General features: G+C 49.2%; 1 protein-coding gene across 2 annotated transcripts in view; it reads right to left on the bottom strand.

The window, feature by feature from the left end:
- DIS3L2 (DIS3 like 3'-5' exoribonuclease 2) overlaps positions 1-16,633 on the bottom strand; it is a 190,813-nt gene that overhangs the window by 135,779 nt on the left and 38,401 nt on the right. For both annotated transcript variants that reach the window (XM_044422422.1, XM_044422421.1), the window contains exon 6: positions 15,222-15,323. In XM_044422422.1, the coding sequence (XP_044278357.1) occupies positions 15,222-15,323 (102 nt within the window). The remainder of the gene's footprint in view (positions 1-15,221; positions 15,324-16,633) is intronic.

Raw genomic sequence — 16,633 nt, 5'->3', positions numbered from 1 at the left:
AAATCCCAATTCCTAAGTGCCAGCATCCCATTTTTTAGCCGCTAGATGATCAGGATTTTTCCAGCAGCTGCCTGATCAGTATTCTCAGGGTATAACATGCCATTTTTCTGCATGTCAAACATTAGATTTCTCCTCCTTCCCTGCAAGATGGAGACTGGTCTCTATCCTTCTCCTCCAACTTAAGCATCTGTATAGCACTTTGGAGTGCTGACAGTGTTTCAGAAACGTTGCTCTTGCAACCTTTACGGCCGTCTGGTAAAAACTACCAGAACAGGCAGGCTCAGTCAGACCAGTGCAGCCCAGATCCCAGTTCCTGCCCAGGCCAACCAGATGCCCACAGAATGCCCATAGGAAGGACTGCGGACACAGCCCACTTCCACTCTTGTTCTCCATTCTGATATTCTGCTGCGCAGGGCAGCCAATTGGCTTCTTTTCCATGAATTGGGCCAATCCTGTCTTAAAGCCACTGAGACTGGCAGTTGTCACGACAAACTGTGGCGGCAAATTCCACGGTTTTGCCATGTGCCGCATGAAAAATGCCTCCTTTTTGCCTGTCCCAATTCCTCCAACAGTAAGTTCCACAGATTGCCTATTTCTTTTCCCCAGAATTTTGAGAGGGCTGGAGAAAACCTTCACTTTCTCCCTAAGTGTTTTTATACATGCATACCATGACCCCCAACTCACCTTTTTCTAAGCAGAAAAAAACTCAGTCATTATGACTTCTTGCGGGGCTTCCTACTGCCTCTAGATCATTTCAACTGCTCTTTTCCATACTTGAGTATTTTTATCCCCGTGCTGCAAAAGTGCAGAAGCTGTGTACACCCTGCCCAAGCACCTCACCAGTTTGTGGAGGAGATTAAATCTTAACAGGAGACCTCCCAATTCACAGCCTATTGTCTTAGCTACTAAAAGCAATAAATTCCGTGCAGATGTTGAAGAAGAGCTGCCTCAACCGCTGGGTTTTTTTTTTTCCAGTTCCTACCTAGTTCCTCCTCATGTTCCAGCGCACGCCTGGTCTCATATGGGTCAGCAAAATTTCCACCCCAATAAATGCAGCAGGGTTCTAAGGATGCCATTTCTAAGAATATACGGAGAACCACTGACTCTCCTCCATAAGCCATGTTTATTTTAATTCAAAAACCATTCAAACACATTTATCAAGTTATGCCCATAAAAAGAGCTGGCTCCCAAGGCAGGATGCGAGTGCCAGCTTTCTGCCCAGAACACGTTTTACTGTAGTTATTCTCTATTTTCTCTGAAGAGTGTAGCATGGAAAGGCTGACTAACCCAGGCTATAACCATAATACATTTATGTAAGCATGCATGTACAATATTTCACAACGGACACGGAATTACCTTCAACTCCTCTCCAGAGGGAAACGAGGAATGTCTTGGCCCCAAGAAATTGCACGTTCACCTTCCCAGTCTCAAGTGTCGTCTCGCAACATTTGCTATTCTCCCAAGGCAAGTGCTCCATCCCTTTCTTCGCTCTAGGCTGGACTGGGGACTCTGCAGGGGCAGCATGGTGCAGTGGCAGGAGCCCCCCAGAATCCCTGGCACTGCCACAGAGTTACCTGCACAACTGCAAGGGCTGCTCTGAAAGGCACCCAAGGCGGCCCTGGCAGCCCACCTCAAACGTTCTGCAGAGGCTCTGGAGGGCTGAATCGGGGGTGGGCAGGCACACGTCTGTTTGCAGGAGCACGATGCAGAAATGGCTCCGGTACCGGTCGAGACTCTTCCATCTAAGAGGACCCACTATGGGAATTCACAGTCGTCAGCTCCCGAGATGTAAATCTGAATCCCTGCTGCAAAACCGTTCCTGTATCCCCCAGCCCAGCACTGCTGGCAAGCGAGGAAGCACATGCATCATGGACCTCTACCCAGCAGGAGCCTTGACATCAACTGCTGCTGGCCAATGTCCTCTTGCATGGCCCACCTCTGGACAGGTCTTTAATGTCTTAAAGCTCCCTGCTTTACGACTACAACAAGAGGAGAAACACAGAAACAGAACGAGTCAGAAAGGGTCTCCTGGGCCATCTAGTCTGACCCCCAGTTCCATCCAGCTCCGCTCACGACACGACCACCATGTGCATGTCCAGCCTATCTTTGAACACCCGCACCGATGGGGCCCCAACGACCTCCCATGGAAGCCCATTCCACACCCTTGGGGTCCTAACTGTCAGGAAGAACTTCCTGGCATCCAAACTGAACCTTGGTTCCCTGAGCCTTGCTCCGTTGGAGCATGTCCTGCCTTCCTCTGCAGGGGAGAACAGGTCTCTATCCAGAGTAATTTTAATCTTTTTTCCAAAGACTAGAAAATGCCATGCAAAGTTCTCCTGCCGTACAGCAATCACATCATTTGGTGAGTCGCTGCAGTTTCAGCAACCCTTAATTCCCAAGTGTGGAGAAAATCTCTGACAAGAGGATCCAGGGAGAATCGATCTCCCAGTAATGTTTCCTGATGCCAGTTGCTGGGAAGCAGCAATGCCTTTGCACCTTGTCTGGGGGCTTTTCAGAGGCACTATGAGAAACAGGGGGTTGAGATGGAGAGGTCTTCAGTCCAGCCCGGCAGAGCTCTCCCGCTGCACCTGCCTCCCCACCACCCCACAGCAGCAGCAAGAGCATCAGGGCAAAAAGGGCAGCTGAACAGACTTAGAAGGAAGCTGTTTCAACGGCTGCCACTATTTCACATGTTTGTCTACCTGTAGCTCACATAATTTCCAAGTTGAGACATGCAGATTATGACACTTGATTCCCGAATGTGAAAGAAAAGACACCATTGCGTCATTCCACGTAGCTATCACGCACCTCTGCTCGTTTCCCCAGGCAGCCAAAAATAGCATTCTGAAGAACTAATAATAGAAAGACAACCTGTTTTGTTAGCACAGAACTTCCCACCATGGGAAGGAAAGCAGCAGAACCAACCCAAGCCTAGTGTGTGTGTGGGGGGGGGGGTGGAGATAAATCCGGAGAAGACCCCATCCCATGTTCAACCACACGTATCTTCAGCTGAACCATCTTGGATACCAGCACTGAGCAGGATCTCTGCCTAACAGCCGAGGCAGACCAGCGCTGGACTGGATGGAACCAGCGATCAGCTGCACCACAAGGCCGGGCCTGATGCTCTCCTCCACCTGATCTCCTACCAAAGCTGCACAAATGAACTAACTATAACTATTCTCTGCATAGCAGGCAGAGAATTTACAGGGGTCTTTATTTCAATGTCTCATAGAACAGTAAGGTTGGAAGAGGCCAAGAAGGCCATCAGGTCCAACCTCCCGCTACTACAGGTCACCAATTTACACCGTCCACTCAGATGACCACCCTCACCCCTATTAGGTACGACACCAATGGGGAAACTGAGGCTGAATGGCAGCAACCCACCCAAGTCTGTGAAACAAGACCGCAGCAATGGTGGGACCAAGCCCCCCGCTGGATCCATCCTAATATTGGCTGCATGGCACTCCTCCAGTGGTCCAAATGCCTCAACCCTCAAAGGCCCCTTGGGTCACATCCAGGCCACAGTGCTGTGGGCCCGTCTCTCGCACATTGCTGAATTCTGAAGAGGAGGGCGAGAAGGAGCAAATGGGTTGCGAAGGCGCTGAACCTCCCTCGAGATGGCCCAGAGAAGCTTCTCCGGCTGAGCGTGAGGGGGGCAGATGCAAGACCGAGTCCTTGACCCAGTGCGGTGGCATCAGGAGAAGCAAGCTGCTCAGCTGGAGGTGCCTCACCAGTAATGCCACCTGGCCCTCGAGCAGTGAGAGCCCCCCCGAGGGTGAAGCCAGAGGTTTTACTGGAAAGGGAGAGATCGAGAGAAAGTTTCCAGTTTGGATCCAGCTCTTTCCATGAACAGAGGCTTCTCTTTTCAGTCCTGTTCAAAGGCGTTTGAGAGCTGTTCTGTTACCTGTGGAGTGTAAATAAAACAACTACATTTTCAAAGGACTGTCTTGAATTTTGCAACCAGAAGGAAGGACCAACTCATGACAGCTACCATCTTTGGAAGAACCACCTACAGACAGCACTGAAAAAGAGGATTCAACATGTAATTTGATCCCTGAGCTCTCCAGCCAATCAGTTAATATCTGTTCATCATCCAATCACTAGCCACCTCCTGTAAGTCCCCCCCCCCCCGCCCCGTCCCTGCCACAGCAAAAAGCAATCCTGAAGGCCATTCAGGAATGCTGGAACATGAAACTCCACCCTTTAAGAACCTTCCAGCAAGTATCCTGGAATATCTTTATTCCAACACTTAAAGAGCCAAATCTCAACTAGGCGTTTACCAGAACAACGTCAGGGCTCCACAGGAGCTCTCCAAGGTCCTGCATCTGAGCTCTAAATACCACCACTGGCTTCCTACTGCTCATCACTCTCACTTCTTCATCTGAGGCAGCGTCACGCCGGATCTTTCTAAGATCACTGTGATCTACCAGTTTGCCCAGTTTGCATATTAGGAAACTGAGTGCAAGATGGTTGACGATACTCAATGGATACTCAGTGAGGAGGTGATTATGACTTTAGTCTAGATTTTGAGTGAAAACTGATGGTGGTGGCAGAACCAACCGAGAGAAGAATCCAGTGGAAAATCCATAGTTGTGAATATTTGCTTCACTCGCGTCTGTTTATGGATCAGAGCCAGCTAATTTCTGCAAAAGTGTAGATCTGCAGAAATTCTTGGCACATGAAGGTCTTCAGAGGTCCTTCTACAGGTGCCCTCCCCTTCTTTCAGAGGTGAGGCAGGTGACAAGGGGGGAGAGGGCCTTTTAGATGGAAATACCCTATTTAAAGTAGTCAGTCCTCGGAGAGATCCATAAGCCCCCTTTGCTGTAGGGCTTTTCTTTGGGGAACAGTGGCTATGATGTATTTCCACACGCTGTTTTGTTTTGGGTGCTGCCATTTTACTTTACTGATTACTGTATTTCATTGCATTTGTTTTTAAAAGGTTTCTGTATATCACCTTGGAAAGCTTTAGAAAGCATGATATATTGCCATGAAGAAAGAATGCAGAAGCATAACGAAGAACTCAGAGCAAATTAGTGGCTTCCACATAACACAGAATCCTCTAAACCAAGGGTAGGCTGAAGTTAGATCTGGCTTTACTCAGCTGAAATCCGTATGATTTTCAGACAAGGGTTTCTGAAAGCCAATTCATTAATAATAGCAACAATAAAATCACTTTTTCTACCTAAATTAAGCTCTGGAAGTGAAGGAAGCTTGAAGGGAGTGGGCATACATCTTTACTGTGAGGTTCATTCAGTTCTGCTGCTGGAACAGAAAGCCTAGGCTCAGATTGTGTTCAGCAGTAGCCTGTCGTTAAGTTCTGTGTGTCTCTATTTTGCATGTGGTTCTGGTTGGGGGAACCTGAGGTTCGAGCAAAATACGCACACTCCCAAAGGAGAACCTATGAGCATGGAGTCTCCTCGCCCCTGCGCCAAGCCGGGCTGTGGGCCCACCGCGCTGAGTGCTGCAGGAAGGGTTGGTTTAGCCTGATGCTAAAGCCAACACCAAGGGCAATTTGATTGAAAGGCTTCCTGTTGGCTAATCAAAAGATAAGGAGGAAACAGTCATAAATGTGCACCAGTGCTGCAGCAGTTACAAAGGCAATATTTGCCTGCAGACTAAGCGGCTGGGAGGGAGTTACTGTAAAGAAAGCATGACCTAGCCCTGAGAGGGCCAGCTTCCCTGTCCCTGCCTTTCCTCTCTTTAAGTGACAGTTGGCACCACACCTAGGCTGGAACTCCACTGTATCTCGGGGCTGATGGGATGCAATCCATGGAAAGGGATGACTTCAGAGACTAGTCAGCGTCATTATTGGCCCCCACAGCTGTGCTGTATGACTCGTTCAACCATGCATAGGATCAACCGACGGCTCTCGTGCTGTTTCGGAAGCTTCGCTGCTACAGCGGCCTCTCCCAACAGGAGTGCTGCATCGGCTGGACACTGGACAAAGCAAGGGGCCATGTTTATAACACCGCGGAGAGCAAATCCACCTTGTCCATCGAGAAAAGGGTAAATTCAGACAACCAGTTTAACCGCCCAACCAATGTGGTCAATTTTCCTCTGAAATATCACCAAGTGGTTAGAACTGCAGTGACTTAAGGAAGCCTTCCCTAACCAGGCATCCTCCAAATATTTGGGGCACTGGCTCCCAGCATTCCTGGTCACTCGCCATGCCAGTTGGGGCTGATTGCAGTTGGCAGCCCAAGACATCCGGAGACCTAAAGGCTTTTGATAAGAAATCATTGTCTGGTGAGAAAGCTTTAAAAAAGCTGGTATGTCCAATAGAAAGCAATGTTAAGACTGTTTAGATAATCTAACCAACTTGGTGCATGGGGAGGGAGGGAGAGGGAGGGAGGGAGAGAGAATGAAATTAGAGTTTCATCCAAACTCTTTTTTTATAATAAGTTTTATTCAAAATAACCCTAAAACAAAAGAAAACTAAAAACAACATCAATCATCAGAAACATTGGACCTGCTGGGCCAGTCCCCACATTTTTTTCTATTTACGATAACTTAAAAACATATTTAAATCTCTACGAAGTCCCGTTTCTCTAGCCAATAAGAAGAAGAGTCACAAGTTTGATAGAAATCAGTATCTTCTTTCTCCTTCAATGACAAAGTCAGTCTATCCATTTCTGCACAGTCCAAGATCTTTTTTAGGATCAGTTCATCGGTTCACCAATGAATTTCATCCAAACTCATTATATGTGGCTTTTTTCAGGGGCCTTGATTTGTTTACATATGCAGGCCTCATGGCTCATTATGTCCTGATACAAAGTCCTTATTGAAGGCACGAAAAGGAGTTTTTATCTTGATACTCGCTCCGCTGTTCACAAGACTCGTCTGCCACCACCACTCCCCTCCCCCCCACACACCCCACACGCACGCACTGTTTATGCTGACTTCACCTGCTTCACACATAATGCTAGCTCATGAATTCCCGGATTGTAGGTTGTTGTGACATATGAACCCCTGCAACATTCTGCAGTTTCGAAAGTACCCTAACAACCCAAAAAGAGAATCCATGCTTGGCTGTGTACTCTGGGTTGCTTAATGCAGGAGTCGTCACTGCAGGTCAACCCAGAACCGCAGGCGGCTCACGGATTGCTTTGCCAGGCTACAGAGACAGCCGGCCAGGGTGGCTTGAGAAACCAGCCGTTTCATGTCAGCAATACAACGCCGGAAAAACACTGACAGGCACAGGCAACGGGCGGCTCGGGCACCAGCGGAGCCACTGGCTCTGCGGGGGGCCCGGGTGAGCTCGCCACGGGCCTTCGCTTGCCGCTAAACACGATGGGATCAGCCACTGACAAAGCCACCCATGCGATGACAAGATGGCTTGCGTGCAAAGGACAAGCCGCAATGGCTCACCAGGCTGGGCCCAGATGACGTGGCAATCCATCGTGGCGCATGGCGGGCAGTTCGGCCGTGCAAACCAGGCCAGTGGGCGCAGGGGTTGAAATAAACAGGGCTCCTACTGTTTACAAGTATTCCAAACTTAAAGGCTGGAACACTATGGCGGAAACCCACGCTGGACATCGAAGCGAGCATGTCACTTTTGTGCTGCTGTAATGCCTGTCTCTCACGCACAAAGAGACAGACGTAAACTGTCCGATGCAACCATACAGACCTGCTCTGTTATCCATTGTTATACAACGTTTCTGGATCTCTTAAGAAGTGGCTCTCAGTCAAGACAGCCCTAGACAAAACACCAGGCTTGCTCAGGAATTCTGCCAACATTATCTGATTAGCCATGTGATCTGGGGTTATCTCTCCGTTAACCTCCCAGCCGTGGGACAGTCTTCTCTTCCTAAACTCAGACTCTGATGGCGACCAAGCCCACTTCCTAGTTAAAATATGGTGGAAAGGAGGAGCGCATTAACGTGGGGAGGCCACTCCCTATGGCCTGGGAAAGGGCTTGACAAACAGCTCTGTCAAAAGAGCCCACAGCTGGGAAGCAGCGAGGAAGCAGCGGCACCGTTGCGATGTGAGCTTTTGCAAGCAGCACCCATGGCAACCTTCCCCAGTCTGGCACCTTTCAAATGCGCTGGGTGGGGACAAGAGGGCCGCTCGCTCCACTACACGGCCAGAGGCAACCGGCTGGGAAAGGCTGGGCACATCCGCGGATGCAGGGAGCGCTCGGAAGAAGGGTGGTGGGGCGACCCGGTGTGGTGCTGCGGCTGCGAGCGCACGACTGGGACTCAGAAGACCTGGGTTCGAGTCCCCGCTCGGCCATGGAGCCCACTGGGTGACTGTGGGCCAGGCACTGACTCTCAGCCCAACCCACCTCACAGGGTTGTTGTTGTGGGGATAAGATGGAGAAGAGGATTTGGTACGCTTCAGAGAGAGGGAGGGAGGGAAGGAGGGAACGAAAACGAGAATGTTCTGGGAGAAGGAACATCAGGATACCCTGACTGGGAACTCCACAATCCAGCTGGAAAAGGAGTGACTGCATTCCTGTCCTTGAGGTTACAGTCAAGAGCAGGGGTCCTCAAACTACAGCCCGCGGGCTGGATCAGGCCCACCATAGTTCGCCACGTGTGCACACGCACGTGGCAAGGTGCCCGCAAGATTGTTTTGGACTCACTTGGAGAAAAGGATCTCCTTTCGAGCAAGCCAGTGCCATGCCGGGAGATCCTTCGGCTTGCTCACAAGGAGATCGTTTAGGACTCGTTGGGAGAAAAGGACCTCTGGGCACGCATGCCCCTGCCTTTCTGTGCACACGCCCCCCCCCCGCCAGCCCAGCCCAGCCCAGCCCAGCCCATGCCCATCCCTGGCACCTTTCAATTGGCCCCCTATGCAAAAAGTTTGAGGACCTCTGGTCTAGAGCAGCTGGTTTTCTGCATGACCCTTCCAGATGTCCCAGAGTCAGTCATCAAGATGCTCGCGGTGGACGGCAAAGATGCCACCCTGGAACCCTGGGGAGGTGGCGCTGGCGGTGCAGAGCACACTGGGCTGCAGGGAGCGTCCTGTGCTCTGGCACCACCTGGGGCATCTTTGTTCTGGGGGCCTTCCCTGTTCACCAGCCATGCTGTTAACCCTGCCCTGGTTTTAATGAGCTGGTTCTGCTCTTCCACCTGTTTTATGTTTCCTGCGGCAGCTGGAGGTCCCAGGACAAAGTGAACATTTCTCCAGTTCGATCCGTGTCCCAAGTAGTATGAGCTTTAAACAAGCCTCTCAAGTTCTTCACACACAGTTAGCCCCATCACTCCTGTGCCAGTAACAAGATGACGAATAAGCAGAATAGTACCTGCTGTACCTGGGAAAGTACATGTTGTGGGGTGGGGGAGGGTTCCAAGGACCTATTAAAGTCTACAGCGGTGGAGGGCAACGTAAACACCTGGATGTTGCTAGTGAACAACTCTTAGCTATCTACAGTGCTGGCTGGGGCTGATAGGAATTGTAGTCCAGCATCATCTGGGTGACTAACATTCCCCATGTCCACTGCACAGGAGACCCTGAGACATGGAGCAGCTCCTTGACACAAGTGAGCTGGTTACAGATGACGCGACTCCTGCAGCATCGCGAGGTCACTGGTTTGAGCATTCTGATGTGACTCATGCAACCTGTCCATGTATCACAGACCCTTCTCCAAGCGCTCATACTTTCAGAAGCCCAGGGAGAGGGGCTTCCTGCCTGTGGCCCCCACTTTTTGGAACACTCCTCTCAGAGAGGCCGAAAAGGGACTCCCTCCTATGTCTCCAGGCACTTTTCTATTTTCCCAGGCCTTTTGAAATGTTATCTGGAAATGGTGTCAACTTCCCACTGAGGGGCTTTCCCATTTTTGTTTCAGCCTTGATTTGATGCGCCTACTCTGCTCACTGCTTAAAGCACGGGGCACACGAACATTCAGAGGGCTGCGTGAGTGCAAGAGTGCACACACCTGAGCGAAGCTTCCTACAAAAACACCTATCGGGCCAATTAAAGTTCCATGATTGGTAGCCACCCCAAAAGTGCATTAATGAGGGGCTGGGTATACGTACATTTTTAAAACAACAAACTAGGGAGGGAGGATCTGCCAAGCTCGGCAGGCTGAGCCTTTGGCAACAAACTGTTCACTCTTTGCAAGAGTGAGCAACTGCAGAGCGTGAACGAGGAAGAAATAAAAGGTTGAAGAATCTGGCCAACAAAATGCACGCACAACCAAGTATAAAAATATATTTGTAAAGGGCTACATTGGAGATGCCTCACTTCGGAAAAGAATTTGCAAACTATATTCTGCCTCATCTCCTTCCTCCCTGTGAAATTAATACAGTAGGCAAGCTCAAATCGAAAATGATATGCAGAATGTATCTAGAAAATTTTAAACTGATGTTTAAGCCTTCTTATCTGCTTCTGTACAAAGGCAAGTTACCATCAATAAGTAAAACTGTGATGATTACGATGATTATATTTGTACCACGCCTTTCTTGTTCTTGCAAGGGACCCAAAGCAGTTTCCAAGGTCCCCCTCCTCTCCATTTTATCCTCACAACAACCCTGTTAGGTAGGACAGGCTGAGAGCCTTAACGCCAAAAGGCTGTATCATTTGTTGCCAGTTTAATATTGCACCTGGCCATCTTGAGAACAGGTGTAGGGGTAAGTAAAGGTCTGAATGAGAAACAGAGATCATTGCCCGGTATTCCACGTAACTGGTGTGCTTCCGCTCCTTCTCTGGAAACAAGTGTGGCACAGAAACTACTAGCTGAGTCTAAAACACCCAGTTCTGTCCTGAATGTGTCTACCAAGATTCATTCTGATTACTCGATGCTCAACAGAATTACTGCATTACAAAAAACTCACAGGCCAATGAAACACCCAACAGGCAAGTTACAGTACACATACTCATGTCCATTTTAATTAAAATTGTCTCTCCTAGGGGGAAAAAAGTGCAGCTTAAATCGCTGGATGCCAAAAGGCAGCACAAAAGAGAACATATTGCTTCTCCTCCAGAAAATGCCGAAGCACGGCTCTGATTACTCCTTGCTCAAAGGTAGCCCAGAGGGATGCTAGAAATTGCTGCAAGATGATTGGGCGAAGAGGAGCTCCTGCTGCTTAGTCCGAGCTGAGCATCTTTAAAGCACAGCACACCCTTTCAGGTTAGCAGGTCTGCTCTAAGCAGAACACTGCTGCATGCAGAGCAGAATTCCGCAGCCTGGAACCCTCCAGATGAGTCTGACGGCAACCCCCTTCCTCACCCACCAGCAGGGCTACTGGCTGACAGAATTTGTATCCCAACACATCTGGATGGTGCCATGCCAGGGGAGGCTGGTGTAGCGAATAATCTTCCCTTAAAGCTACCCTTCCACGCTCCTCTGATTTTTGGCATTAGTTCCCTTGAAATACAATCACTCCTGGAAGACCCCAAAGCATCAGAGAACAAAGAAACGCTGCGAGTATAATTGGGATCAATTTAAGCATAGAACACTTGATTGGGCTAACAGGTAACTTGACTTCCTTCTGCACAGTGTGGATTCCAGAACACTCACATAATACAATTATCTTGCAAATGAGTCCCTCTCAAACCTCGGCAGTGGCAAAAGAAAAACAATTCCAAGAAAAATTAGTTCCATGGGAACCAACGATACAGATAGGCCCAGAATGACACCCGTTATGTAAGAGCCTGGATTAGCTCTAATCTATCGTAATGCATCCCTGTTTAGGGAAAAGCTTGGAAGGAAAGGCTTCAAAACAGTCATTTAAAGAAACGCTGGTTGTTAAAGGAAACAAATAATCGGTTGTCCTTCAAGACAGCATTCAGATAAATGCAGGGAGGAAGAGAGGGAAGCAAACCGAAATACAAGCTTAAGTATTGTGCTGGCTCTCCCCTTGTTTTCAAATCGGCCACACTCATCTGCACTTCCCTTCATCCTTCAAAAGAGGAAACACTTCAAGTCAAATTAACTCAACCTTAATATTTAATTCTGTCTGAGCAAACTCACTACTGTAGCCTCGGCCAGCATTCTCACATGGCAGAATTAACAGCTCGAGAAGCAAGACAGCTTAAGAAAGCAAATCCCACTTGCCTCTCAGGGTTACCAATTACCTAATGTTTGGTTGCTAACCTCAGGATGAAATCGAAATACTCACAAGCAGCCAAAGTGTGCGCCAGGCACCCAAACAAGAGTTTCTAAGCAATTACGGTCTGGGAGGCAAGATGCAAAGGCAGGCAGGCAGGCAGTATATGGGGGGAAGGCAGGGGCTGGGCAAGCCACTCCGTGGGGCTTTTCTCAAGTTAATCCTTCAGCCAATCCAATGGCAAAGAATCCCATTTGGTGCCGAGTCAAATCATAACGTTAAGTTTAAAAGTTCCAAAGCAAGGAAGGTAATGCTGAGCTCCTCCTGCCCTTAAAGGCCACCCTGAGGTATCGATTTTGCAAATGAACAGTAACAGCCAGGCCTTCTGCACTCAAAAGACCGTTTCATTAAATTCTGCCGCAAAACAGCAGGGTGCTACAGCCCTGCATTATGTCGATGCTGCTTAATTCATTCCACGATTTATTTCCTGTTTTACATAGTCTGTTCTGATTTTGGTAATCCCAGAGTATAGAGGGCACTGAAAACCTCCTCCAACCATTAGGAATCTTATGGTTTCCTTCCTTCACGCATAAACATCCCTTCTGAAGAAAAGAAACCTGAATTCTGCTGCTGACATAACATGCTGGGAGCCACAACACCTTCGTGGTCCGCTCCAGAAACTATTCATCAGATGCTGCGAGGACCGGAGAACCAAGCAGGCAGGTGCCTGTGGGTGTCCCAGTAAGGCTCCATCCACAACAACCCACAGGATGCAAGGGTGGAAGCGCTACTGCATAACTTAGCATACACTTAACCATGGAGCAGGCTTCTTCAGGCTGGGTCCCAGAACTGTACACAATATGCTAAGCGTGGTCACACCACAGATTTGAATAAAGGCAGTCCAATCTTGGCAGTCTGATTTTCCTCTCCTTTACTAATTATCATTTCCCCTGTTTAAAATACGTCAACATGAAATTCTCAAGCTTTTGATTCTTCCACATTCGTCCCTACAGTTGCCATACATCAGAGACGACTTGACAGCACGTAACAACAATAAGCTGGTGCCTTTCTGCACCACAGGGTAAGCTGGGCTCTGCTTTACCCTTTCTTCTGGTTTTAGATGTCGTGGCTGCTGAAGGACAGGCTACAACTTTCAGAAATAAACCTGGTGGCTGTTGGGAGAGGTTGTTCAGGTAGATCACAAGGAAGGAAGAAGATCCCATCACACAATTCACAGGCACCCCGGGAAGGAAGGAAAAGCAGTCTTAAACTCGAGGTTTCTCCGTAACGTGTTGGAGCACACCCCTGGGCGCTACCCACAGTCTTCGGACACACGCACATGTTGGATTCATCTCTGCTGATGGTCTGAATATACCCCAAATGTTTCAAACTGCAACTTGCAGTTGGCTTTATCTGCTTCAGGTGCTTTCCCTACCCCGAGGTCCACAAGGCCTCCCAAACTATTCAGGCAACCCCACCCCTTTGGTGCCCCACTTCCAAAAGAAACATCCATTTTGTAGAGGCTTAAAGCCTGGCACATGTATGGATGAATATGTCCCCCCCATCAGCCTGAGCCAAGCCACATTTTACTATGGCCAACATTACCACCTGCATGTGGTTTTGGAGGTCAGGAGATGGGGCTGGAGCAGAGGAGCGCAGCTGGCGTACGCATCTAAAAATACAATACAGCAAAACCACGCCGATGGCTACCAAGTCATTGGCTGAGCCTGGCTGGGATGTGAACAGCCAGCAGAGAGATCTCACGGGGATGAGGACTCTACTGAGGACCCAAGTCCATTTGATGGGTGAGCAACCGTCCTTCAGAATGTGAGCACTCGACTCAAAACCCTGGGAGCCCTGTCTCATCACCAAGCCTTCAGGCAGCAGACAGAAAACTGAAGCACCCGGAAGAAAGGCAGCAGGGAAAAGACCGATGAGCTCAGGAAGGCAAAGAGGAGCAGGGGGAGCTCAGGAGGGGAGGAACGGCAAGAGGCAACCCCAGAACTACCCTGCTAGAAGCACCACCAATCCCAGACAGGTTGCAGCCTCCCACTCTGAATCCAGGACACTGTGGCTGCAAAATGAGATGCCCCGAGATTGTGGAGCCGAGCCAGGACTGCCATGCTGGGAGACCCTGTTCATGCCCAAGCACCTCCTGAGAAATACTGGCCCAAGGAAATCATGCATTCCAAGTGAACGCCAAAGGCAGATAAGTTTATATCAGCAAGCTGGCATTGCAGCAATTCCCCAAGGAAGGCAAAGACATCCAAGCCTCAGTACTGTATAGCACGGCTGCTCCAACTCAGCCTTTTAGAAATTCCAGGAAAGCCCAAGTTTGTATCATTATTATTATTATGAAATAGCTAACTAAGCTCTTTGACTTCATATTTTCAGAGAGAAGCTGGGAAAACATGATGGCAAGGACAGGAAAAATCCAGCCAAAAAGTGAAAGAACTCGTATTATATGCAGTGAAGCAGGGAGATAAAGCATACAACTGCAAAGGTAGTAACTTGGGAATTTTACTCCTGCATTTTTGTTGCAGCAGCTCAGCCAAGCGCATGCTGAACTGAAGAGCACTCTGGGAGCAAGCCAGCGGGTGAATAAGGGGCATTATAGCCACAACCCGCAAAGCCTTCCTTCACTCCTCCAAAACACTCCCAGAACTGAGTGAAGAGAGCAGAACATTTAAAAAAAAGAAGTGTAGAAAAGGGGATGTGTTCCCCCCATCTTGCCCTCCAAGCCAGGTATGGGAAGCAGCTGTTTCTCCACCAGGCGGGGGTCTCTCCCCAATTCCATTGGGTTTTTCTGCCTAGAATTGCATGGCTCTTTAGCCAAGAGACCCTGGGATGTGGCTGCTTGCTAGGATGGAGCACCCGGGGCAAGAAGAACCGATCATCTGATGCACTAGAAGGTACATCTATACATATACCTAATTGAGTGTGCAGAATTTTTTAAATTATTTTTAAAAGAAGGTAACAGGCATTATTGGAACATCAGTCATGCATGTACCTCAATTTCAGAACTTGTGCAGGGATGGTGTTGGTGCAGAGAACATGGGCAGGGAAGAGGAACATGAGGGCACAAACAAAAATAAAGTTTGGGCAAAAGGTACCTAATTTGGAAAGCAGAGGCTGCTGCAGCCTTTGTGAGAAAAGAGCCAGAGCCTTCTCTCCCAAACAAAAACAAAAAAAGGAAGAAGAAGAAAAGAAAAAGATGAAAGCACTCACCTTCCACTGGTCTTCTGGAAGCAGCTTTACGACCACAATGTCACCATTCAGAGCCCTGTTGCGAGCAACGACTCCATCGATGAAGATATCCCGGGTGCCATCCTAGAGAAGAAGCAGTTCTTAGAGGAGCTGGATTTGGAAAGGCCACAAAGCTCGTTTGAAAAGTCAGCAGGACAAGAGACAACAAATGACCCAAGCGCCCTCCGGGGCCTTAGGAAATACACATGCAGGTCACACGCAGGCAAATGTCTATACACTTTTACACATGCAGACACACTCCTGACACGCCCGAGAGGGAGTCCCCAGTTTATTCGTCCAGCCATCTCTTGCCCATTCTCTGTGGGAACTCTGACACGGGCAAACAAGCCAAACCTTAGACAGAAACCTGGTGCTTTGAGCAGACGCAGAGGTGCCAGGTGTACGGGGCGAATGCAGGATCAAGGCCATCCAGAGAGGTGCCAAGCTGGAGGGAGTAATCACGCACTCGTACCACAAAGTGCGCTTTCCCACGGCTTACAAGGGACTACTGGGCCCTCCCACTCTCTCCCTTACATACATGCTGCATACATGGGTGTTCATAGATAAGCATCCTCCAGGAAGGTGCCTCCAAATTTGTATTTATGTTCTTCCTCTTTTCCTTCAAGGAAATCAAGGCAGCTTACAGAACTCTCAATGTATCCCTCAACAGCAACCCTTTGGGGTAGGTTGGGATGAAAGTTTGTGGCTGGCCCAAGATCACCCAGAGAGCTTTGCAGCTGAGTGGGGACTAGAACCCAGATCTTCCAGATCACAGTTCAACGATCTAACCACTGCACTGCACTGTCTCTCACTTGGACAGTGGCTCCCAAAATTTCCAGCCAGCAGACATGCACACACGGACAGGCTTAGTAGGTGTTCAGGCTTCCAATCCCTCCCATTTCTATCATGTGATGCAAGGTCTGAGGAACTCAACTGCCTTACCAGATCCAGCCTAACTTGCCCGGCAACTCTGTCCTGTCCTGTCCTGTCCTGTCCTGTCCTGTCCTCCAGGCAGTGCCAAGCATGGCAGGAAGGCCATGGCCACCCCAACCAGTCCCCACCAGTGTCCAGTATTCAAAGATAAACTTGTCTCTGCTTCTGGGAACTCAATTTTGAAACGATGGCGAAGAACTGTGGGAAGCCCCGTCCTCCTTGGGCGTGCCTAACCTTTTAGGACAGCCGTCAGGGCAGCCTCTGATCCACCAAGCTTGTTGTTGCTGGCTTGTTATATCCATGCCCTGCAAGGAGGCGGAGGCAGCTGACAGAAGCCCCCTCCTCTCCATTTTGTGCTCACAACAATCCTGTGAGGTAGGTGAGGCATAATCATACAGCCGCAGCTCCCTTTGCCCACAACTGCTTGTCGCTTTCTGTGGGTGACCCTGGCCCACCCAAAA

The sequence above is a fragment of the Varanus komodoensis genome, unplaced genomic scaffold, assembly GCF_004798865.1.
Source record: "Varanus komodoensis strain SLA01 unplaced genomic scaffold, ASM479886v1 scaffold127, whole genome shotgun sequence".
Classification (NCBI taxonomy): domain Eukaryota; kingdom Metazoa; phylum Chordata; class Lepidosauria; order Squamata; family Varanidae; genus Varanus; species Varanus komodoensis.
Note: the sequence above shows the minus strand (reverse complement) of the source record. Positions and strands in the feature narration are given on the sequence as shown.